The sequence below is a fragment of the Bombina bombina genome, chromosome 10 (assembly GCF_027579735.1).
Source record: "Bombina bombina isolate aBomBom1 chromosome 10, aBomBom1.pri, whole genome shotgun sequence".
Classification (NCBI taxonomy): Eukaryota; Metazoa; Chordata; class Amphibia; order Anura; family Bombinatoridae; genus Bombina; species Bombina bombina.
This window is the reverse complement of record NC_069508.1, coordinates 196,425,525-196,447,052: the sequence shown is the minus strand read 5'-3', so window position 1 is coordinate 196,447,052 and position 21,528 is coordinate 196,425,525. Positions and strand designations below refer to the sequence as shown.

The window sequence follows — 21,528 nt, the reverse complement described above, 5'->3', positions numbered from 1 at the left end:
TAGTCCCTGGAACTCAGTTTTCTTTCACCCACTGAAAGGACAAGCAGGGAGTAATTAGTTCAGAATGTTGGTGTGTCATCATGTAATGTGCTCATTTTCAAGACTGAGAACATTATGGGCCAGATTACAAGTAGAGCATTATTTAACGCTCCCGCACAAGTTGCACTCGTATTACAAGTTGAAAGTAAATTATTTTCGCTTGTGTGCTAACCCGACAAGCGTAAGAGACAAACTTACAATATTGTGTGCTCGATAACATATTCTCCCAAAGAATCAAGATGTGTGCAATTCCGCCAGATTCTCACATATTGGGGGGTAGTTATCAACGTGTCAACTTTCCTGCCTTCGCCGGCCCAATACGCCCACCTAAGCCCGCCTACCTTTGCCGCCGCGGACCTGAAAAAATACGCCTAAGTTATCAAATAAAGCTGTCAAAAAGCCGCGGGGCGATGAGCAGCGGACTGTGAGAGTTATCACTCATCCGATCTCGCTGCTCTTTGGCTTTTTCCCAGCTTTATTGCTAGCATGTCACTAAACACTCACACTAAACTACACTGTTCTACCCCCTATACCGGCGCCCCCGGAGCCCCCAGCAACTAAATAAAGTTACTAACCCCTAAACCGCTGCTCCTAGACCCTGCCGCAAGTCTTATAAATGTATTAACCCCTAAACCGCCGCTCCTAGACCCCGCCGCAAGTCTTATAAATGTATTAACCCCTAAACCGCCGCTCCCGGACACCGCTGCCACCTACATTATACCTAGTAACCCCTATCCTGCCCCCCCTATACCTCGCCCTCTATAATAAAGTTATTAACCCCTATCCTGCTGATCCCGCACCTCGCCGCAAATAAATAAATAGTTTAACCCCTAAACCGCCGCACCCTGAACCCGCCGCAACCTATATTAAATTTATTAACCCTTATCCTGCCCCCCCTACACCGTCGCCACCTATAATAAATTTATTAACCCCTATCCTGCCCCCCACTACACCGCAGCCACTGTAATAAAATTATTAACCCCTAAACCTAAGTCTAACACTAACCCTAACACCCCCCTAACTTAAATATTAATTAAATAAATATTAAATAATATTTCTATTATTAACTAAGTTAATCCTATTTATAACTAAATACTTACCTATAAAATAAACCCTAATATAGCTACAATATAAATAATAATTATATTGTAGCTATCTTAGGATTTATTTTTATTTTACAGGCACCTTTCAATTTATTTTAACTAGGTACAATAGCTATTAAATAGTTATTAACTATTTAATAGCTTGCATAGCTAAAATAAAGAGAAATTTACCTGTAAAATAAAAACTAACCTAAGTTACAATTACACCTAACACTACACTACACTTAAATAAATTATTCCTATTTAAAACTAAATACTTACCTGTAAAATAAACCCTAAGATAGCTACAATATAATTCATAATTACATTGTAGCTATCTTAGGATTTATATTTATTTTACAGGTAACTTTGTATTTATTTTAGCTAGTTAGAATAGTTATTAAATAGTTATTAACTATTTAATAACTACCTAGCTAAAAGAAATACAAAATTACCTGTAAAATAAATCCTAACCTAAGTTACAATTAAACCTAACACTACACTATCATTAAATAAATTAAATAAACTACCTACAAATAACTACAATTAAATACAATTACATAAACTAACTAAAGTACAAAAAATAAAAAAAGCTAAGTTACAAAAAATAAAAAAAAAGTTACAAACATTTAAAAAAATATTACAACAATTTTAAGCTACTTACACCTAATCTAAGCCCCCTAATAAAATAACAAACCCCCCCAAAATAAAAAAATGCCCTACCCTATTCTACATTAAAAAAGTTCAAAGCTCTTTTACCTTACCAGCCCTTAAAAGGGCCTTTTGTGGGGGCATGCCCCAAAGAGTTCAGCTCTTTTGCCTGTAAAAGAAAAATACAACCCCCCCAACATTAAAACCCACCACCCACATACCCCTAATCTAACCCAAAACCCCCTTAAAATAACCTAACACTAATCCCCTGAAGATCATCCTACCTTTAGTTGTCTTCACTCAGCCGAGCCACCGATGGAACTGAAGAGGACATCCGGACCGGCAGAAGTGATCATCCAAGGGGCGCTGAAGAAATCTTCCATCCGATGAAGTGATCCTCCAAGCGGCGCTGAAGAAATCTTCCATCCGGGCGAGGTCATCTTCCAAGAGGCGCTGAAGAAGTCTTCTATCCGGGCGAGGTCATCTTCGAAGCCGGGTCTTGAATCTTCATCCCGCCGACGCGGAACATCCTTCTTTCCCGACGGACTACCGACGAATGAAGGCTCCTTTAAGGGACGTCATCCAAGATGGCGTCCCTTCAATTCCGATTGGCTGATAGGATTCTATCAGCCAATCGGAATTAAGGTAGGAAAATTCTGATTGGCTGATGGAATCAGCCAATCAGATTCAAGTTCAATCCGATTGGCTGATCCAATCAGCCAATCAGATTGAGCTTGCATTCTATTGGATGATCGGAAAAGCCAATAGAATGCGAACTCAATCTGATTCAATCTAAGTCCTCCTCTTCTCCCTCTTCTATGCTCCCTCTTCTGTATCTAGAGTTCTCTTCCTTGCTCTCTGCTGCTGGTTTTCCCAAACTGCTAATGGTGGTTGCATTCTGTCCCTGTGCTGGAAAGATGGACCCCTGTCCTGAGGGTCTCCTATCCTCAGTTCTTGTCTTTGTCCTAAAAAAAGGATCTGATTCTAGGGGAGTCCCATACATACCCCTTATTGTTAAAGATGTCATATATATTTGTGGTCCTAAAGTTAATGTTTCACCCTCTTACTGCATTATTTGTGTGTGGTTGGCTAGAGTAAGATGTATCACTTCTATTAGTAAAGTTTTTATTATAATATTGAGTTCTCTGCTTATTATAGTTTAATCCTCTTTCTTTCTCTGATGGAATGGTGTCTGTCCTTCTAGGTTGGTAATTATCCCCCTGTCTGTGCATAGGTAAACTATTTGAATTAAGGGCTATTTGTGGAGCCCAATTCTTGTTTCTAGTATTTTTGTTGTAATTATTATTTAAACTTTTTTTGGAGGTATGTACCTTATGTTCTTTAAAATCCTGTATGTCCCTAGACAATTTTTAACTTTTATTGGCCCGTAATTCTGCCTCAACTTTTCTGATTCTGGATTGGATATTATTTTTTCTTGCCACCCATTTTTCCTCAAGTTTGAATGGTTGGATTTTGGTAATAATCTCATCAATCTCTTTTTTGGCTTTATCAAGTCTATATTCCCTGTATTTGATCAAGATTTTAATAAGTTTAATAGAACATTCATGTAGGGAAGTTTCCCACGTTGTGGTGAATTCCACCTCTTCCAGATCAAAGGCAAGGAACTTAAATAATCTAAGCCCTCTAGGGACTATGTCATGTAGAATATAGTTATCAAGAAGAATCAAATCCTGCCAGTCTTTTGAATCCTGTTGTAATAATAATTTTTCTATTTATTTTGAATAGCATATCATGATCTAAATTAGTATCCATAGCATTAGGATTAACCTCTAGCAGATTCAGAATGTTGGTGTCATCATGTAATGTGCTCATTTTCAAGACTGAGAACATTATGGGCCAGATTACAAGTGGAGCATTATTTAACACTCCTGCTCGAGTTGCACTCATATTAGAAGTTGAAAATAAATTGTTTTTGCTTGTGTGCTAACCCGACAAACGTAGGAGCCAAACTTACAATATTGTGTGTTCAATAACATATTCCCCCAAAGAAGTTAATGGAACAAAAAAAGTGGAAAAAAAACTAACAACCTACTCCTGTGCAAACCCAATCACATATTTTTTTTAATTAGTTTAAAAAAATTGTAATTCTTTTTTTATTTTCTGTAATTTAGTATTTGTTTTTTTGTACTTTAGTTTATTTAATTTAATTGTATTTAATTGTAGGTAATGTATTTAATTATTTTAATGATAGTGTAGTGTTAGGTGTAATTGTAATTTAGGTTAGGATTTATTTTACAGGTAATTTTGTAATTATTTTAACTAGGAAGTTATTAAATAGTAAATAACTATTTAATAACTATTGTACCTAGTTAAAATAAATACAAAGTTGCCTGTAAAATAAAAATAAATCCTAAGATAGCTGCAATGTAACTATTAGTTATATTGTAGTAGCTTAGGGTTTATTTTATCGGTAAGTATTTAGTTTTAAATAGTATTAATTTATTTAATAGTAGTACATTTATTTTGTTTAATTTAAATTATATTGAAGTTAGGGGGTGTTATGGTTAGGGTTAGACTTAGGTTTAGGGGTTAATAAATTTAATATAGTAGCTGCGACGTTGGGGGCAGCAGATTAGGGGTTAAAAAATGTAGGTAGGTGTCGGCGATGTTAGGGATGGCAGATTAGGGGTTAATAAAATGTAACTAGTGTTTGCAAGGCGGGAGTGTGGTGGTTTAGGGGTTAATACATTTATTAAAGTGGCGGCGATGTCTGGTCGACATTTTATTTAAGTGTTTCCAATGTGGGTGGGGCCTCGGTTTAGGGGTTAATAGGTAGTTTATGGGTGTTAGTGTACTTTTTAGCACTTTAGTTAAGAGCTTTATATTCTGGCGTTATCCCATTAACTTTTTAACTACTGACTTTTAAATGCGGTAGGAGTCTTGACAGGAGAGGGTCTACCGCTCACTTTTTCAGGCGATCGTAATACCGGTGTTAGGTAAATCCCATTAAAAAGATAGGATACGCAATTGACGTAAGGGGATTTGCGGAAAAAAAGTGAGTGGTAGACCCTCTCTTGTCTGACTCGTAATACCAGCGGGCGTTAAAAAGCAGCGTTGGGACCCCCCATGCTGCTTTTTAAGGCTAAAGCAAGACTCGTAATCTAGCCGTGTGTTATTATGAGTGTAACTACTTTTACATGTATTTTTGATGTGTTTTGTGACACTTTTGCAAAACAGTTAACCAGATCTCTGGTTGCACTAAACCGACGTGCGTTAATTTCAATCGCCTCAAGCGAACGTGTTTACTTTCAACTTGTAATATGAGCAAAAAACCTGACACGCGCAAACAGCTGAGATCAGGGCCGGATTTCTCATTAGGCACAGTAGGCATGTGCCTACAGGCGCACTGCAGCAAGGGGCGTCTGCTGTATTTTACCTGCATTGCAAAAGTCGTTTTTATTTATTTATTTTATTTTTTGTACGTCCATTGAGGGATTAGAAGTTCTACTCTGATGTCAGCGACCCAAAGCTACTCCCTGTTACAGCCTCTTGTTTATGTAAGGTGGATTATCACAATTCTCGCTCTGCTTGTAAAATATACAAAACAGTTCATAGTCGTATTACCACCTTAACTATGTCAGCGGTAGGCGGTGACAGAGCCAGAGCTTTGTAGTGGTGCTCTGGTGCATTAGGGATACAGGAACTGATGCATTTACTGAATGTAACAGCCATATTGTATTACTGTCTGATATACAGCATGGTGCTTCTGAGCTATGGCTCTAGCAGGGGGTGTCAATCAGCCCAATCATATAGGATCGGGTGGATTGATGTCCACAGTCTCAGAGGCAGCGGCAGCAGACCAGTTATGGAGCTGCAGTCTTAAGAAGGCTTGTGCAGAAACAGGGGCATCTAGCTCCATTCGGGGGGTGATCATTCGGCCCCTATGTATTCAGAACCACTGATAACCACAGGACAGACAATAGCGCACTTTCTTCAAAAGAAGAAAATATTTAATCCAAGTTCATATATAAGATAAGAACCATTCACTGGAAAATTCCTTAGAGATGAGTCCTGGTGTACACAGGTAGTCACTTTTCTGCCTTAAAGCTCTGGATTCCAGCTTCAACAACACAACAATTAAGTAAAACGAGAGGTGGGGAGCTACAGAGCATAACTGTAGTCGCACAAAACCCTATTGAAGTGTACTCACATATTTTTATGTGCCAAGCAAATTGTTTCTATTTGCACCCTGGACCCTGAGTTGTCCAGTTAACTCGATCCGGACTCGTCTTCAATAGTGTTTTTTAGTAAAAATACCCAAGTGAATAAAGATATGTATTTTACATTAAAAACATGTAACGTTCTCTCACAATGCGTTCCTCAACTTTTCAGATCTCATTTCATTAGATGAATATAACCAGCATCACGAACATAAGCTTCTCATTGAGAACACATATTGTATTGTGGACATTGGTTCTACAGGTTGCTTCTATGCTATTTGGCCGACAACATGTTAAACAGATATAAAGCAGTATGAGATTATAATTGTTTTTTTTAATTATGTGTAGTTAAAAACGTATTATTATACCTTCATTTTTTTATTTTGTCCCCTTTCCCTGTAATTTAACTCTGAACATTGTTGATTTTCTAAATTGCACTGAGATTCTATAAAGAAATGGGTGCCGTTCTGTTAGAACTTAAGCTGCCCCTTATCTATTTCCACTGCCGAAAACAATTAGGAACAGATAAAAGAGCCAAACAAGCTGTGTGGGACATAGGATAATCTAAAAGGGATTCCACACAGCTTTGTTTGCACAGAAAAAAAATAATTAACAAATGGTGACATCAATTACTTTATAGAAACCAAAATAATACATAGAAAATAAACCTTTACACTTATATTTTCAATATTTAAACAATTATATAATCACACAAAATGCATCTACATATTATTCTAAGGGTATTTTTTGCTTTGAATACAATAATAAAATTGTTTGGTAGACTCATTACCAAATGAGGTAGTGAATGCCAATACCTTAGATAGATTTAATAATGGTTTGGATACATTTCTGGCTAGAAACTCAAGGATATGATTGCTTGTGTTAATTAGGTCACCTTTTAATTGGATTAATTTAAGCTCAACTGGACCTCTTTTTTTTAAGTATATTAGATTTGTATAGGTTGAACTCAATGAATTTCGGTCTTTTTTTCAACCTCATCTACTATGTTACTATGTTACTATGTTACTATGTTACTATGTTACTATGTTACTCTGTTACTCTGTTACTCTGTTACTATGCTACTATGTTACTATGTTACTCTGTTACTATGTTACTATGTTACTATGTTACTCTGTTACTCTGTTACTATGTTACTATGTTACTATGTTACTATGTTACTCTGTTACTATGTTACTATGTTACTCTGTTACTCTGTTACTATGTTACTATGTATGTATTTACTGTTTAACATCCCCGTAATGTCATATACTACAGACATATTCTCACAATGATAAAGACTATGCTTTGGCAAACAGACTGCCCTATGCAATGGAATGGGGGGTTGAAACCGTAAAACATGTTGAATTAGAAAGTACAAAAGTATCAGATACAAAGTAAGAAGTTATTTTTAATATATGAAATCAGAAGAGACTATAATGCCTTATAGTGTTCAAGGACTCAGATAGTTATATCATTGCACCAGCAGTTCTTGTGAACTGCTGGTGCAATACCGCCCCCTGCCGATTCGCGGACAATCGGCCACTAGCAGGGGGTATCAATCAACCCGATCGTGTCCGATCGATTTCTGTCCGTCGCATCAGAGCAGGTGGGCAGGTTATGGAGCAGCCGTCTTTAGACGGAGCTTGATAAATATGCCCCAATATAGCGAACTTATAAATGCTGAAAAACTGTTAAGGGTATTCAAGTCTAAAGATCGCTCTCTAGATCACCCATTTAAAGGGACACTGAACCCAATTTTTTTCTTTTGTGATTCAGATAGAGCATGCAATTTTAAGCAACTTTCTAATTTACTTCAATTATCATTTTTTCTGCGTTCTCTTGCTATCTTTATTTGAAAAAGAAGGCATCTAAGCTAAGGAGACAGCCAATTGTTGGTTCAGAACATTGGACAGCACTTTTTTATTGGTGCTGTCCAATCAGCAAGGACAACCCAGGTTGTTAACCAAAAATGGGCCGGCATTTAAACTTACATTCTTGCTTTTCAAATAAAGATACCAAGAGAATGAAGACAATTTGATAGTAGGAGTAAATTAGAAAGCTGCTTAAAATGGCATGCTCTATCTGAATCATGAAAGAAAAAAATTGGGTTCAGTGTCCCTTTAAGGTAGTTCAAGCAATAAAGTATATATTTAGTGTTACAATTTCATAAGAACCCAAGAATTTGGTATAGATTTAACTACTCCAGCCTTTTCAAGAAAATAGTTGCTGATCTTTAACTCTGGGCTGATTGTCACTAAATAGACTGATGCAAAAAAAAGGAATATGCCGGTTTAGCCTTGCCTGATATCAAATTGTATAATCTAGCGGCCTTAGACAAAATTGCATTGGATTGGATAGCGAACTCTAATGCAATATCATCCATAAAAAATAAAATATATAGGGGGCGCCCTTGGGCAAAAAGGTTAAAATAAAATTGTGGCAGTATAATATACTATGATACAATATAATCAAAGCACAAAATCAGAATACAATCACAGTTGTCAAGTCACTGATTATCATATAAATGTTCAAGTCCCGTATATCAAAGGGGGAGGGTATAGAAATATAACCTGATAAGAGGCAGAATGTCCAGGTCCAGGCAGCTATCTGTGGTAGGATCCAAGGCCGAGATCCAAAATCAGCAATCTGTAGAGAACAGAAGAGAATAGAAGCGCCACGTGGCCTAGCACTGTATATACTTTTGTAAGATGGTATATGAGAAACATTGCACTCACATTTGGTAAAGTACCCTTCTTAGTGCAAAAAGAGCAGGCTGGAATCTAACAGTCACCCAGCAGACTGACCACCGGTTGACTGAAAAACATGTTGCTTGTTTTTATCTATTTTAATAAAGTAAGTTGTTATACTTACTTCTCACCTATATACCTTTTGTTCTGCTATACACCTGATATTTGCTGTACCTTTTGCTGGGATATTGTGTCATTTATCGCTGGAGTTCGAGCCACACCGGAGGTCAGTCTGCTGGGTGACTGTTAGATTCCAGTCTTGTACCAAGAAGGGTGCTTTACCAAATGTGAGTGCAATTTTTCTAATACACCATCTTACAAAAGTATATACAGTGCTACTCCATGTGGCACTTCTGTTCTCTTATAGCATCCATAGAGTTGGAAGAAACTATTGTGGTGCCCTTTGCCTTAAAAGCTCTATTACATATCTCTTCCAAGAAACTTCCTGATAATGTGGCTAGCCTTATATCAGTGAAGAATGTGATCCTGGCTTGGCAGAAATGCTGCATGATATTGGACGTGGATTTTAAATTTTCGGGATTTCTTCCTATTCAGGATAATCCAGAATTCTTCCCTGGCCTCTCTCAAAGTGTCTTTTCCTTTTGGAATGAAAAAGGTCTCACTTTTTTCTATCAAGCTATGACTTTAGATGGTCTGACCTTACCATTTAATACACGTTTTGAAAGATTCAATTTGCCTAGATTCAACTTATTCGCTTATTTTCAATTAAGACATTATATTAACTCTCAAAAATGGAGCCTTGAAGCTTTGGATTGTTGGTCAGATATAAATACTTGTATTCAAAAGTTTAAATTGGGCCTATATTCCATTTAATTACTGTATGATATTTGTGAATTACTGGACACCATTTTTTCCTGCAATAAATTAAGAAATTGTAAGGCAAAGCTTTAAGCAGCTAAGAAGTTGTAACGTCCAGACTGGCTTTAGAGAAACCCATATAAAACTGATACACAATCCATATATTACTCTTCATAACATTTCTGAGTTTTACTCTCCGATTATAGCTCATTGTCCACATTGCACGCTCCCAAAGGCAAATTCAACTTATATGTTCTGGTTTTGCCCTAAAATTGGCCATTTTTTTTTAAAATAAACTGTATAGAGACAATATTAGTATACAGCTGGAGAATATCCTATTTTTGTTTAATTTTGAGGATGACCCACAAAGACATGTGAGAACCATAAATACTATTATTTGATTGTACGTTATCTCATTCTGAAAAACTGGAAGCCTTCTTCCGTTCCAGGATTGTCTTTATTTTTCAAGGAAATTCAAATTCAAATTATATTTGAAACCTACAATAGCTCCCCCTTTTCAGAAAAAAATAAATAAAAAACTTTTTCAACAAATGGGAATGGCTCCCTATAATTAAAACAGATCCTCTCCCCACTCAGAAACAGATCCCATTTTCTTAGGTCAAATATTTTTTAGGATTTAGTTCTGTTGCACTAGTTCCCACATGATTGGGTATCCAGTGTCTGAAAACAATGCTTGGCCGTTCCTGTATCTATATCCCCCCCAAGGCGGGGAGGTCGGGTTGTGGCCTTGTTCCCCCTCTTCTACCCTATCTTTTTTTTTTTATCTCTCTTCTCCATCCCCTTCCTGGTTTAGTTTTGTTTTATTTGGGGGGGAAAACAAAAAAAACATACATGGTGGAGAAAGATATATTTGATATATATTCTTCCTCCTCATACTTAAGAGCTTTATCGTGTTCTTGTATTTCTTTCGATTTTGGTAAACAACAAATATTTTGATTGTTATTCTCTCTGTTTTGCCTGTTTTTCCTTCCAAACGCTTAAGAGGAATTTCCTGATTTGTGTATCATGTATGTAACTAATAAAGACAGTTAAAATAAAAGGGAAACTTATATATGCAATAGATTGTAGATAAAAATAGCAAAAAATTTTGAATTCGAAAAGTGCAAAAGAGCAGGCTTAAACAAATAGAAACTATGGGCTAGATTACAAGTGGAGCACTAATTTATCATGCGCCCACAAACTGCAAATTTGCCCGTTAACAGGCTTGTGATAAATAAGCACCCATTACCAGTGGCTGGTATCTAAAAAATGAAGCAAAATAAATAATAGAAGTAAATTGTAATGTTGTTTAAATTTGTATTCTCTATCTGAATCATGAAAGAAAGATTTTGGGTTTAGAGGCCCTTTAATATGCTTATATACATATATATTTATGTGTGTATGTGCTTATATACATATATATTTATGTGTGTATGTGCTTATATACATATATATTAATGTGTTAATGTGTGCTTATATACATATATATTTATGTGTGTATGTGCTTATATACATATATATTTATGTGTTAATGTGTGCTTATATACATATATATTTATGTGTTAATGTGTGCTTATATACATATATATTTATGTGTTAATGTGTGCTTATATACATATATATTTATGTGTGTATGTGCTTATATACATATATATTTATGTGTTAATGTGTGCTTATATACATATATATTTATGTGTTAATGTGTGCTTATATACATATATATTTATGTGTGTATGTGCTTATATACATATATATTTATGTGTGTATGTGCTTATATACATATATATTTATGTGTGTATGTGCTTATATACATATATATTTATGTGTGTATGTGCTTATATACATATATATTTATGTGTTAATGTGTGCTTATATACATATATATTTATGTGTTAATGTTTGCTTATATACATATATATTTATGTGTGTATGTGCTTATATGCATATATATTTATGTGTGTATGTGCTTATATACATATATATTTATGTGTTATTATGTGTATATACATATATATTTATGTGTTACTATGTGTATATACATATATATTTATGTGTTACTATGTGTATATACATATATATTTATGTGTTAATATGTGTATATACATATATATTTATGTGTTAATGTGTGCTTATATACATATATATGTATGTGTTAATATGCTTATATACATATATATTTATGTGTGTATGTGCTTCTATACATATATATGTATGTGTTAATATGCTTATATACATATATATCTATGTGTGTATGTGCTTCTATACATATATATTTATGTGTTAATATGCTTATATACATATATATTTATGTGTGTATGTGCTTATATACAGATATATTTATGTGTTAATATGCTTATATACATATATATTTATGTGTTACTAAGTGTATATACATATATATGTATGTGTTAATATGCTTATATACATATATATTTATGTGTGTATGTGCTTATATACATATATATTTATGTGTTAATATGCTTATATACATATATATTTATGTGTGTATGTGCTTATATACAGATATATTTATGTGTTAATATGTGCTTATATACATATATATTTATGTGTTAATATGTTTATATACATATATATTTATGTGTGTATGTGCTTATATACATATATATTTATGTGTTAATATGCTTATATACATATATATTTATGTGTTAATATGCTTATATACATATATATTTATGTGTTAATATGCTTATATACATATATATTTATGTGTTAATATGCTTATATACATATATATTTATGTGTGTATGTGCTTATATACAGATATATTTATGTGTTAATATGTGCTTATATACATATATTTTTATGTGTTAATATGCTTATATACATATATATTTATGTGTGTATGTGCTTATATACAGATATATTTATGTGTTAATATGTGCTTATATACATATATATTTATGTGTTAATATGCTTATATACATATATATTTATGTGTTTATGTGCTTATATACAGATATATTTATGTGTTAATATGTGCTTATATACATATATATTTATGTGTTAATATGCTTATATACATATATATTTATGTGTGTATGTGCTTATATACAGATATATTTATGTGTTAATATGCTTATATACATATATATTTATGTGTGTATGTGCTTATATACAGATATATTTATGTGTTAATATGTGCTTATATACATATATATTTATGTGTTAATATGCTTATATACAGATATATTTATGTGTTAATATGCTTATATACAGATATATTTATGTGTTAATATGCTTATATACAGATATATTTATGTGTTAATATGCTTATATACATATATATTTATGTGTTAATATGCTTATATACAGATATATTTATGTGTTAATATGCTTATATACAGATATATTTATGTGTTAATATGCTTATATACATATATATTTATGTGTGTATGTGCTTATATACATATATATTTATGTGTTAATGTGTGTGTACACTATCAGTTGATCGCAAATATCACTTTTTCGGTAGCGATATTTTTTGGGCTTAATTTATAATCTGTCCCTATGTGTTTTCTAAGTGCAGTGGCTTTATTTTGAAATATAGCACTTTGTTCTAAAATGTGCTACAGACACTGCTATCCTACTGTTTGCAAAGATTTACGTTTAAAGGTGCAGTTTTTTTCAACAATTTTACATAAAAAAATTTGAATTCATGGGCAAAAAAAAAATGATGTTAATGTCACATTTTAAATTCTAAGGTATTTAAAGGGACACTGAACTCAACTTTTTTCTTTCATTATTCAGATAGAGCATGAAATTTTAAGCAACTTTCTAATTTACTCCTATTATCACATTTTCTTCTTTATTTGAAATGCAGGAAAGTAAGTTTAGATGCCGGCCCATTTTTGGTGAACAACCTCGGTTGTTCTTGTTGATTGAGGGATAAATTGATCCACCACTAAAAATACTGCTGTCCAGACGTCTGAACCAAAAAAACTTAGATGCCTTCTTTTTCAAATAAAGATAGCAAGAGAACGAAGAAAAATGATAATAGGAGTAAATTAGAAAGTTGCTTAAAATTGCTGCTCTATCTGAATCATGAATGAAAACATTTTGGTTCAGGGTCCCTTTAAATGTTCAAAAGCCCTGACATTTTGAACTAAAACATTACTCCACCCCTAGGAGATTTTTGTGACATCACACATGACATCATCAGAAATATGACATTATCTAAGACATTATTATTGACATCACAGATCATCAAAATTGATAAAATAAATAAAGCAACAATGATATACACATTTGTAAACCAATGTGTTAAAAATGTCTGATAAAATAGTCACTAACATGCGTAAACTAAGTATGTATCCTTTTTGCAGTTCTTTTTCTCAATGCTGATTTAAAGCTACATTGTACTTTTTTGTATATTATTCCTATGTTTTTATTATTAAACAGTATTTGAAAACCAATTTGTGAAAAATAGTTTTTTTTTCTAATTATAGTTGTTTACTAAAATAAATTAATTAAAGTGAATTTCGAACAATTATTATATTATTTTAATAAGGTGTGTGGTATAGGTGTAATACATAATAAGCTATTTGATTACATTCACATTGGTTCATGCACTCAAAGATAAGATTTATATTGTAATGTCTTTTCTCTTCAATTAAATTAAATTCTTAAAAAAACATTTTTTATAAATTGATTTTTAATTACATTGGTTAATAATAAGAAATTCACTCCTCATCTATAGTTGAAAGAAAAACCCCACAAATTAACTTCATCTGTAATGTAACATATTGTGTTTTTTTTTTAATTTGTTTTTATTTATAAAGTTTGTACAAACTGTGATTCAAATCAAGAATATAAAACAGAACATAAGGAGAGCGTTCTTATAAAGTCTTTGGGCTCCATGTACTAAGCAGTCAGTGAGCTACCCGCAACAAATCTCGCGTCAAAACTCGCAAACTGATATGTACAAAGTCGTCAACTATGTTCAAACTCGCATCTTTAAAATTGCGAGCGTACTTATCCGCCAAACCTCGCTACCTCTCCATTTTTCACTGTAATTAGACACATTTGACCACCAACTCGCCAAAAACGAATGTACTAAAAAAATCTATTTGTCCGCTCGCTACAATTTCCGCTCCCACCTCGTTATTTTTGCCTCGCCACCTTTTAGGTGGCGGGCAAGGTACAAAACAATAGGAAAGTCAATCTAGACGCCAGTCTAGACATATATAAAAGGCAGTAATATCAGCATTGTACAGCATAACTGGTGTCTAATTTGTCTCTCATTTCCATGTACATAAATTGCGCCAAATTTGTCGACTGTAATTAAAGAGTAATCTATATTTTAAATTTGTATTGTATAGTTGTCAATCTTTATAATTATTTTTATATTAATATTTATATATTATCAGATCCAGATGAAGCCATATCCAAATTGTAAATAAATATTACATAAATAATGCTCTGTTATCACTCTTCAAAATTTTTTGAACAATAATAAAGTTGTTTAGATAAGTTGAACTTTTATAGGAGCAAAATTCTATTCCCGCGACTACTATGATGTTCGTGACACCTTGCATGTCACGTGTTAATAATTGGCCAGACAATTCAACTGAAAGTTAAGTACATTAGCTTAGTCGCGGCGAGCGAGGCGTCAAATTTATCAATAATCCGCCACTGCTCGCGGCGGGCTAGACTTGTCTATTTATTGGGGGATTATTAGTACATAGTGACAGCGGACACCATTTCGCCCGCGGCGAGTAACGGCGAGTTTATCCGCGTCTAAAATGACGGATGAATTGATGGCTTAGTACATGGAGCCCTTTATCTAAATTAGTGTTTTATTTCCTCTCCCAGCTGCAATAATAGCGTACAGTAAATACTGAGGTTTAGTTCAACTATAAAAGTACAAATAGTGCATGTGACTAATAAACCTGTATCCAAATGATAAAGTAAAAAGGGCAGGTAGTGAGAAAACAGGAATTGTTTGAGTAGTGAAGGAGGGGGATTGAGAGGGGAGAGCGCCCCGCAAAGCAGAATCCATTACATTTCAGGGAGGTGGGAGTGAACGTTGCAGCCATTCCCAATAGAATTTAAAGGAATATGAAACCCAAAACTATTATTTAATGATTCAGATAGAGCAGCAATTTTAAACCATTTTCAAATTATTTCTATTATCTATTTCACTTTGTTCTCTTGGTATATTTTGTAAAAAAGCACAGACGTAAGCTTAGGAGCCTGCCCATTTCTTGAGCACTATATGGCAACAGTTTTACAAAAATGTTATCCATTTGCAAGAGCATTAGAGGGCAGCACTACTTCCTGCCATATAGTGCTCCAATTGTCTACCTAGGTATCGTATCATGGGAGTGAAGTAAATTTGATAATAGAAAGTAAATCACAAAAGATAATTATTGGGTTTCATATCCCTTTAATATTTGCATTTTTTGTAAGAAGATTCTTTAGGTTGTGCATGAAACTAAAACTAAAATGAAAATGTTACATTGGTGATGTTTTTGACACCATTGATGACATTTCTATATATAAAGTATTTCAATAACTTTATTGTATTTAACATTTCTGTAATAAAAACACAATTCCCCCTTTCATTTTCCGTGTGTATTGAGGAGCAGGAATATATTGCAATGCAAACAACGTGTTAATTAAAATGAGGTAAAAGTGCAAACAGACAATGATGTAATGGGTTAAAGTCTGTTATTGCTTATAACTCCTGTAAGGGGATTAAACACACCCCTAAAGGGACATGAAACCCAAACCTTTTCATGATTCTGATAGAGAATACAATATTAAACAACATTTCACTTCACTTCTATGATTTAATTTGCTTCATTCTTCAGATATCTTTTGTTAAGGAAATAAAAATGCACAAGTTGAGCCAATCACACTACCTATGATTTTCAGGATACCAAGAGAACAAAGTAAATTTGATAATATAAATAAATTGAAAGGTCTTTAAAAAAATGATCTATCCAAATCATTAAAGGGACACTCAAGTCAAAATAAACTTTTATGATTCAGAAAAAAACATCAGTTTTAAGACACTTTCCAATTTGCTTCCATTATCAAATTTTGCACCGTCTTTTTATAGTCACACTTTCTGGGGAACAAGATTCTACTGAGCATGTGCACAAGCTCGCAGGGTATACGTATACTAGGCTGTGATTGGCTGATGTCTGTCACATGATACAGGGGTCTGGAAAATAGGAAACAAATAAATTTGACAAAACAAAATCTACTGGAATTCAGAGTAGATGTTATTGCATTGTCTTTTTATGATACGCTTGATAATTATGCACTTCTACTGCATTGAGTGGTCTTTTAAAGTTACATTTTGACTTTTATGTCTCTTAAAAAAATAAAAAATTCTAACAAACGTTTCTCTTTTTTTTTCTGTTTTGCAGACGCCTGCGACTCCAGGTGATGTTTTTATGTCATGTACGCCCCAGCTACACCCCGCCACTGCTCACATGTTCGGAACTCTTTGTTCGCTGCCATCAGGTGAAAAAATGTCTATGCTGACTATGGAAATACAAATAGTGTGAAAGGATAATCACAAAAACACGATTAATAAACTATTCATTAATTTGATGTCTGTTATAAGAAAACACAATCCGGTGGAATATTATATCTGCATTTCTCACTGTACAGTTACAGGAAGTCATTTTTATTTACTGTAACTTAAAGGGTAGAGATGTGCATTTGTTTTCGGATAATTTCACATTCGTCACAAACATCGGATTTTCTTGGCGTTTTTATATTAATTTCTTTCAATATTCATTTGCTGCCTTTATTTTGTTTGTTAAATGGTTAATACCTTCGCATGCTCTCGATGCTCTCCAGAGCACACTAATCTAAGTATTGTAGCTACAGGTGAACTTTTCATCTGTAGCTTTGAAGCATTCGTTTTAACGAAAACGAATGTAAATGTTTAACGAAAATTCAGTTTTAATTTTGTTTTAAACAAAACGAATACCGAAGAGTGCAGCCATCAAATATTTAGAAAAATGATTTTCCCCCCTGAATATGTGGAATAAAAATTTGATCCACAATGAAAATGTCTTGGCTGCACATCTCTAGTAATGTGCATTTGTCACGAACATAGGATTTTCGTTTTGTTTTAACCCAATTCTTTTTCCTTTCATGAATCAGATAGCACTTGCAATTTTAAATAACTTTCTAATTCACTTATATTATTAAATTTTCTTTTTTTCTTTTAGTATTTTTTGTTGAAAAAAGTCCAGGAGCGTGCATGTTTCTGGATCACTAAATGGCAGCAGTTTTGCGAGAATGTTATTCATTTACAAGAGCACTAGATAGCAGCACTATTTCTTGCCATGTACTGCTCCAGGGACCTACCTAGATATCTCTTCAACAAACAAATACCACAGGAACGAAAAAAATTTGATAATAAAAACAACCTAGAATTGTATACTCTTTCGGACTCACAAAAAACGTTTTTGGGTTTTATATCCCTTTAACATATTTTTCTTTTGCAATATGCTTATAGCGACGTTGTAACGCAAAAAATGACATGGTTTAATTCATTCTACAACTCAGCTGTGTCACTGCCGCTACTGAATGGCTCACCAACAGTACATTATGGGGCCGATTTATGAAAGTGCGAGCAGACATGATACGATGTAGCGTATCATGTCCACCACACATCGATAAATGCCAACAGCGTATTTATCATTGCACAAGCAGTTCTTGCGAACTGCTTGTGCAATGCCACCCCCTGCAGATTCACGGCCAATCGCCCACTAGCAGGGGGTGTCAATCAGCCCGATTGTATAGGATCGGGCGGATTGATGTCTGCAACCTCAGAGCAGGCGGCCAAGTTATGGAGCAGTGGTCTTTAGATCGTTGCTTCATAACTGCTGTTTCCGGCAAACCTGAAAGAAACAAGTGCATCAAGCCCCATTCGGAACTTGATAATTCGGCCCCATAGTATATGTTTAACCTTTTTAAACACATAGACTTACAGGGTCAATAGTGAAAATCAGAGCATGTAATTTGTTATATAATTCCCAAAATCCCCAAAAACATAAACATTTGTCAAATCTCAGTTTGTACATTACTGCTAGGTTATAATACTTTCTCTCCAATCAACCAAATATATCTGGGTGTTTAAGCCCTCTATAGCACCCAAGGGTTAACTAAAAGTAGCATCACCTATGACATAGATGCATCTTCATTCATCTTATGGTGACAATACAACTACAATATTCTGCAGTGTTCTAGGATTAGCCTCTTATTCCCAGAATTGGAAACAAAGCAAGAACCCAGAAGACAGGCGTATCTGGTATATTTCCTTTAAAATAGTCACTGATAAAGCATAGAGATTTGCAGATTATGTATAGCTGTGTAAAATATATATTGACATAAATCGTATCTTTATCTTAATCCTGTAGAATAAGTTAATGGCATCTATTCAGTGTATTCTTTCATATACAGTATCTCACTACATAAATAAGGTTTTTATCACATACTTTGCAAAATCTACTCTCCCAAAAGTAACTGTTATGTAAGTATTAAATCTCCCTTTGTCAGTTACTTGACAGTTTTATAACAAGCACAGTAAAATATCTGCTATTGTGTCAGCTAGTTGGATTTTATTAACACAACACTGTTAATATTCTGTGTCTAGTTTGTGTCAAGCCCATCTCTTAAATTGAGATTTTGCACATTTCTATAGAAATTCTATATTTTCTGTCAAAGAAAGCTGCATCATAGAGTGCAAGAATATATTGTAGCCTATTCTAGCAGCCAATGAATTAAAGAAGATATGTTATGTGTGATGTGTTAATGTAGATACATTACTTGTGATTTGTTAATGCAGATAGGCTGTACACATATAGCTTGTCAGGCAATTCATCAATATAGCCCTCTTCCCCGAAATATATACTGTATATATATATATATATATATATATATATATATATATATATATATATATATATATATATACAGGTAGCCCTCAGTTTACGCCGGGGTTAGGTTCCAGAAGGAATGGTTGTAAATCGAAACCGTTGTAAATTGAAACCCAGATTATAATGTAAGTCAATGGGAAGTGAGGGAGATAGGTTCCAGGCTCCTCTCAAAATTGTCATAAGTAACACCTAATACATTATTTTTAAAGCTTTGAAATGAAGATTTTAAATGCTAAACAGCATTATAAACCTAATGAAATAATCACACAACACAGACTTCACTTGCATTTTTCTGCAAACAGTTCTTTCTATGCATTCCAATCTGGACTGATTTATAGACAGGAAGATCTTGTTCCTTTGAAATCTGCTCGATAGCTCAGGTCTGGTTAAACTGATTAATTTCAGCTTGCTTGGCTTTGCTGCAACACAAGCAGACAGCTCCACCTACTGGCTATTTTAATAAATGCACTGCTTCTCAATGCTTTTCAATAGCACTCACATGACTGGAAAAAAAGGTTGTTATTCTGAAACGGTGTAAATTGAACCGTTGTAAAACGAGGGCCACCTGTATATATATATATATATATATATATATATATATATATATATATATATAATATTAAAATATTGATTGGTCTGACTATAAATTTAGTCACTTTTTGATCTGTGTTTTTGTATCTCATTTATATATATATATATTTCTTTTTTTGTAGATTATCCAGTAAATTCTTGGGGGTTGTAAGCAGCATATGCTGCTGTTTCCGCTGGAGTCTTTAGGCTCTCCGGAAACATAAGTTAAGAAGCAGCGGTAATAGGACCACTGCTCCTTAACTCGTCTACCGCCTCTGAGGCGGCGGACAGCAATCATCTTGATCAGCTACGATTGGGATGATTGACACCCGCTGCTAGCTGTCGATTGTCCATGAATGTTCAGGGGGCGGCATTACACAAGCAGGTCACCAGAAATGTTTGTACAATGTAATGCTGTTGGCATTTATCGATGTGAGGCGGACATGATCGCTACAGCAGATCATGTCCCACACATTAATAAATCATCCCCTTGGCTTTCTTTTCTTTTTTTAAACAAACTGTAAATTAAAATTATTTATTAAATATTTAATTCCCAAATAATGCAAACTTCCCCCCACCATCACTTTTCAAAATCAGTTTAAACAAGTTAAACTTTTCCATACAATGCAAAAAAAAAAGGAGAGAAAACGTATGCACACACATGTATACACATATACACAGTCACACATATACACAGTCACACATATACACAGTCACACATATACACAGTCACACATGTACACAGTCACACATATACACAGTTACACATATACACAGTCACACATATACACAGTCACACATGTACACAGTCACACATATACACAGTTACACATATACACAGTCACACATATACACAGTCACACATATACACAGTCACACATATACACAGTCACACATGTACACAGTCACACATGTATACAGTCACACATATACACAGTTACACATATACACAATCACACATGTACACAGTCACACATATACACAGTCACACATATACACAGTCACACATATACACAATCACACATGTACACAGTTACACATATACACAGTCACACATGTACACAGTCACACATATACACAGTAACACATATACACAGTCACACATGTACACAGTCACACATATACACAGTCACACATATACACAGTCACACATGTACACAGTCACACATATACACAGTCACACATATACACAGTCACACATGTACACAGTCACACATATACACAGTAACACATATACACAGTCACACATGTACACAGTCACACATATACACAGTCACACATATACACAGTCACACATATACACAATCACACATGTACACAGTTACACATATACACAGTCACACATGTACACAGTCACACATATACACAGTAACACATATACACAATCACACATGTACACAGTCACACATATACACAGTCACACATATACACAGTCACACATATACACAATCACACATGTACACAGTCACACATATACACAGTCACACATATACACAGTCACACATATACACAA

At 34.0% G+C, this 21,528-nt stretch overlaps 1 protein-coding gene across 1 annotated transcript in view; it reads left to right on the top strand.

Annotated features, from left to right (window-relative positions):
* Window positions 1–21,528, top strand: part of DAB1 (DAB adaptor protein 1) — a 411,660-nt gene that overhangs the window by 360,516 nt on the left and 29,616 nt on the right. Inside the window, exon 11 of the mRNA XM_053694085.1 lies at window positions 16,917–17,013. Coding sequence (XP_053550060.1) covers window positions 16,917–17,013 — 97 coding nt within the window. The remainder of the gene's footprint in view (window positions 1–16,916; window positions 17,014–21,528) is intronic.